This window comes from Emydura macquarii, unplaced genomic scaffold, assembly GCF_026122565.2.
Source record: "Emydura macquarii macquarii isolate MOO-44397 ecotype Brisbane River unplaced genomic scaffold, CSIRO-AGI_Emac_v2 contig_1551, whole genome shotgun sequence".
In the NCBI taxonomy this organism is placed as follows: domain Eukaryota; kingdom Metazoa; phylum Chordata; order Testudines; family Chelidae; genus Emydura; species Emydura macquarii.
The window spans coordinates 12,430,380-12,436,073 of NW_027131688.1; the positions used below are offsets into that span (position 1 = coordinate 12,430,380).

General features: G+C 53.1%; 1 protein-coding gene across 1 annotated transcript; it reads right to left on the reverse strand.

Annotated features, from left to right (window-relative positions):
- Positions 1-2,930: 2,930 nt before the first annotated feature.
- On the reverse strand, positions 2,931-4,317 carry GPR135 (G protein-coupled receptor 135). The gene has a single exon (XM_067555140.1). It carries the CDS (start codon positions 4,206-4,208, stop codon positions 2,931-2,933), a length of 1,278 nt encoding a protein of 425 aa, XP_067411241.1. The 5' UTR covers positions 4,209-4,317.
- Positions 4,318-5,694: the final 1,377 nt, after the last annotated feature.

Here is a 5,694-nt window from a genome sequence, read left to right on the forward strand (position 1 = left end):
ACTTTCCAGAATTTGTACACACTGATCTACTTCTTTTTTTTTTTTTTTTTTTTGGGGGGGGGGGTGTTATTTTAGTTGCATATTAAAACCAAACATGACAAAATTAATGCACAAATTTGATGGCACACTGTGATGAAGTGTTATGAACACTATTTGCCTATTTGGGTGAAGTCCATTAAACAATCAAGAAACAATTTACAGCCACTGAGATTAAATGTATACATATTTAGTAATTTAATTGAGGGACAATCTTTGATCATGCTTATTGAGCTTTGCTATCATCTAGCTCCCAAATGAAGCTTTTTTATGCCATTTTTCATCTTGTTTTACAAACTTTATTGGCCTGATTCTATAATCCTTAGTCACACAGGCACGCTTGCTTTGAAGTGAAACTATTTGTGTGTGGAAGGGTTACAGAATTGGACCTTAAACAGATAGGAAAAGAACAATGAGATCAAAACATCTATGAGTGAAATGGTTCAACAACACCCAGCAACAAGATTTAAGACGAGAAGGTAAAGAATATTATACCCAGTTAAAAGTTCAGGGCAAGTTTTAGGAACGTGGAAGGTAATTTCTTGAGCTGGAATTTGACGCGGTTTCTAGCATTAATACCCCCTACAAATTTTCTAATCCCATTTAATGTCTCAAGAGTAGATGCAACTTGAGCCAATATTGAATCAGTGCCCCAGCATAGTGCTGGAGATGCTGTCTGTTGGGGGACACACAAACCAAGCCTGCTTGCATGTTTGCAATTTATAATAAATTAAATGATGGAGAAAAATTGATAAATAGCATTCTGAAATCATTTACCTAACCCATTCCTATTGTCACTGTAGTTTTATAGCATGTAGGTGCTTTTATAATAAAGCAATATAGCTACAGCATACGGCAAGGTGTCCTTTTTTAAGTCCAAATAAATAAAATTATGCAAAACAATACAAAAGTATACACAGTAAAATAAATAATAGCAAAGACTTTTCAAAGGAAAGACACTTGATGCACAGTTAATTCTGTAGCAATATAAGAATAAGAGGCAAAATAGGCCAGAGAAGCAAAGCCCCAGGAAATAAATACCTTTTCTATCCCTATGAAAAGTTACCATGTCTAGCTGTTTACTGGCCTTTGTGAAATGAGGTGGTGGTCTTAGTCCAATTCCTAGGGGACCGGCATCGTCTTCATCACAAACACTGTGCAAAGTATTGTTTGCAGGTTCAAGCCATATATGTGTGTGCAAATGTTAATACTGAGAATGTCTTTAAGGATCAAATTCTTCTCCCACCGATTTAAGTAGGGCCATGACAGGGCCCTAAATAGAAAAGTATAAAAGCATGACAAATTATCAAGATTTTAAAATTTCATCTACCATTAAATCTCTCTCCATTATCATGGCAATTTTGTCACCCTTTTGTCCTTTCATATTTAGCTTTTGGATGATAAAAGGCAGAAACAATTTTCTCTCTTGCATAAAAGACAATTTATTTCTTGTCTCCTTTACAAAATAATGATATACATCCACTTGAGTCACAAACAGTTGAAAAATCTGATAAACCATTATTATTTAAATACTGTACAAGAAAAATACTGGCTATTTCTTCACATTTAAATGTGATGAAGGTAACAGAAGGCCTGAATCCCATTTCCAATTAAACATATTAATTTAAGGCTTTGAGATCCTGAACCTCTGAGGAAAAAGAAATAAATTCATAAATCCCAAGATGAGGAGTGGCTGTGCTGCAGCATGTCCTGTGAAGTTGCTGTCAACATATTGATTTGTGCTCTTGTTGTTTTTAAAAGATACGGATACGGGCAATCATGGCTGGTTTTCAAATGTAATTGAATTCTAATGGGTCAGTTGAGTTCTGCAGTAAGCCGGATAATGTCTGCTATTGCAATCACACATTTGTACACCCTGAAATCCCAACTACTACACCCATCAGATTTCTTTCTTCTTCAACTACCTGCCTCTCCCTAGTGGCTCATATAAATATGTGCAAAGGATGATAGACAGCTTAAATTAGGTATTTTTGTCCATCCCATACAGGGACATTTACAAGTCTACAAAGGAAAGATGCCACATCTATTTCAAACCCATATGATCTTTTCCTCAGTTCTGTCTGGATCAGACCACAGTCCTAAACTCCCATTTCTGGGAATTCCATCCCCCCCATTTGTCATACTTCTTACACTGAATATAAGTATACTGAAAGGAAACAATCACAATTTCCATGGGGATTCAAGCTTCATTTTTCTCCCCCATAGTTGCACATTGGCTATAAATCTGCAGCGCTCTGCCTGTAATTTTGTTATGTTTGGGATTTAAAAATAAACCTCAATAAGCTGTGGGATGTCAGTTTTTTAGTCTGTCCTACAGTCTGAGACTGTGTGTAGTTCCACACATAATGTGTTAAAGCAACTTGCTCCTGCAAAGATGCAGTTTTCACAGTGTGATACCTTTTGTGTGTCTATGAGCTGGCAACACTCAGCTTTCAGTCACTTTTTTGGGCACTTAACAGCTCCCAGTGCTCAGTCGGCGCGTGTTGTGGTGTTTGGCACTTGTTTGCTAAACCGAGACAAGTTGTGCCTGGCCTCACACAGTGATTACAGCCACCTTCCCTCTTCTCAGCTGTGTGCCAGGCTCCTTTCAGCTGCTCTCCCTGGCAGCTCCCATACCCTCTCTCTAACCTGGAGAAAGGAGGCGAGCCAGCGCACCTGCCTGGCGAGACTGCCTCTCTTTCCCACGCTGGCATTAAGAACCGCAGCGATGGGGAGAGAGGGGGGGAAGCCACCGGCTCAGCCAGGGCCGCCCCCTGGCTCCTGCAGCTTGCTCCCCAGTGCTTGCTTCCCCGTGGGGAGACGATGCCCCAGCCCAGGCAGCTTTTCCCACCCATCCTCCACCCCCCACCCCCGACTCCCCCACCCCAGCCGCTTCAGAGGCTGGTATCGGCGGTGTCCGATTTGGGCGGCGGAGCGGCTTCGGAGGCCGTGTCGGCCTGGCCGTCGCGGCAGAAGAGCACGGCCGGGTTCTTGCAGGCCCACATGGCCGGCGGGCCGCCGCTGGCCGGGCTGGAGGAGGAGAGGGCGCTGGCGGCGGCGGGGCCGCCGTGCGGCTGGGCGTAGCGCTCCCGCCCGCGGACTTCCTCCAGGCGCTGGCCCCGGGCGGCCAGGTAAGCGGCCACGTCGTTCCTAGTCCGGTAGCCGCCCTGGCGGCTGCGGCCCAGCAGCAGGGAGATGTTGGGGTTGCGGGCGGCGTAGATGAGCGGGTTGATGGCGCCGTTGGCCCAGGCCAGCCAGCTGGCCGCGGCGTCGGCGGTGGGCGAGAAGGGCGGGCGGCCGGCGGCGGCCGCCAGCCCCAGGATGCAGTAGGGGCCCCAGCAGCAGATGATGGAGACGATCATGATGAGGACGGTGGTGGCCGTGCGCGTCTCGCCGTAGCAGCGCAGCAGGTGGGCGTGGGGGGTGAGCGGCCGCACCCGGCTCTCGGAGAGCCGCACGGCCCGGCAGATGTTGTAGTGGCAGAAGCACATCAGGCCGAAGGGCAGCAGGTAGCAGAGGACGATCAGCCCCGCGCAGTAAGGCGGGCCCAGCCGCGACGAGCCCCAGGGCAGCAGGACGTAGGTGCAGCGGCCGGAGCCGGCCCCGGCTCCCCCGGCCGCCTGGGCCAGCAGGTACCAAGGGGCGGCGAAGCCCAGCGCCGCCAGCCAGACGGCGGCCAGCAGCTGGGCGGCCCGGCGGCGGCCCATCTTGCGGCGGGGCTGGCGGACGATGGCGCAGTAGCGGTCGAAGGAGAGCAGCGCCATGGTGAGGCTGGCGGCGATGCCCAGGCCGGCGTGCAGGGCGGCGCTGGCCAGGCAGAGGCGCCGGCCGGGCAGCCAGGCGCCCCGCGGGCGGCTCAGCAGGCGCAGGAAGGCGAGGGGCAGGCAGAGCAGGGCGCCCAGCAGCTCGGAGAGGGAGAGCGAGAGCACGAAGGCGTTGGTGACGGTGCGCAGCTGCCGGTGGCGGGCGATGACCAGCACCACGGCCCCGTTGCCCAGCGCCGACAGGGCGAAGATCAGCAGCAGCAGCAGCGCCTGCGAGGCCAGCGCCGCGCCCGACCAGTTCGGCTCCTCCGCCGCCGCCGCCCCGCCGCTCTCATTGGCCCCCGGCCGGGACAGGGCGCGCAGCAGCGGCAGCAGCAGCAGCTCCGGGCTGGCCGACGGCGGCTCCATCAGCAGCGATCATCCCCTGCCCCGCCGCTCCCGGGGAGAGCGGCAAGCGAGGCGGCTGCCGGCTGCCCGTGTCTGGGGGAGCCACAGCGCGGGCTGCCGGGCTGCTCCCCGCCCGGCCGGGCGGGCTCTGCGCTCTGCCTGCCGCGCGCCCGCGCCCCCTGCTGCGGGCGGGCTTCGGGGGCTCTGGAGGCGCTGACGTCTCCAGCCGGTTGCCCAGGGAACCGAGTCCGGCCTGCCCGGTTGCGCGCTCGGGGCCCGCCCGGGGAGAGTCAGCGGCGACCCCCCGCGCGGCCGAGACCCACGGGGCTGCGACCACGCGCGACCCCAAGGCACGCGAAGAAACACCCCCCAACAGACTCACACCCAGCCCCCAGACACCGTCTGACAGACAGACACACACCCCACAGACACACACACACACAGCACATCCCCTCCCCTCCAGTACCTGGGCTGGGGGTAACAGTGGTTAAGAAGCTGGATATGAGTCAGCAGTGTGCCCTGGTTGCCAAGAAGGCTAATAGCATATTGGGCTGCATTAGTAGGAGCACTGCCAGCAGATCCTGGGAAGTGATTATTCCCCTCTGTTCAGCATTGGTGAGGCCGCATTTGGAGTATTGTGTCCAGTTTTGGGCCCCCCCTACAGAAAGAACGTGGACAAGTTGGAGAGAGTCCAGCGGAGGGCAACAAAAATGATTAGGGGGCTGGTGCACAGGACTTATGAGGAGAGGTTGAGGGAGCTAGGCTTGGTCTGCAGAAGAGAAGCGTGAGGGGGGATTTGATAGCAGCCTTCACCTATCTGAAGGGGGGTTCCAGGGAGGATGGGGCTAGGCTGTTCTCGGTGGTGGCAGATGACAGAACAAAGAGCAATGGTCTCAAGTTGCAGTGGGGGAGGGGGGTTTAGGGTGGACATTAGGAAAAAGTTTTTTCACTCGGAGGGTGGTGAAGCACTGGAATGGGTTACCTGGGGAGGTGGTGGAATCTCCATCTTTAGAGGTTTTTAAGGCCCAGCTTGACAAAGCCCTGGCTGGGATGATTTAGTTGGGATTGGTCTTGCTTTGAGTAGGGCGTTGGATTAGATGACCTCCTGAGGTTCCCTTCCAACCCTAATCTTCTCTGAACACACACAGGCAACCATTCATCCAGGGGCATGCACGGGGACGAGCACGCACGTATGGACACAGTCTCTCCCCACTCCTCCAATAATTTTCTGGGGCACAGAACTCCTCCAGCCATGGCCTCCAAATTGTAGCGCTTACAAAATAAAAACCCAAACCTCTGCTCAGCTACCACCGAACCCTGTCAGCACCAGAGCCACAAAGGGCCTGAGGCGCAGCAGTGCAACACCTAATTCCTGGCACTCTGCCGCCCAGTGGACCACTCAGCCATTAGCTGCCCAGGCTGCCTCTACAATGCATGAGGTGAGTTGGGGAAATCTACAAAAGCACTGCACACAAGCTAAGCTGGGCGTCATCGAAACTAGCCAATA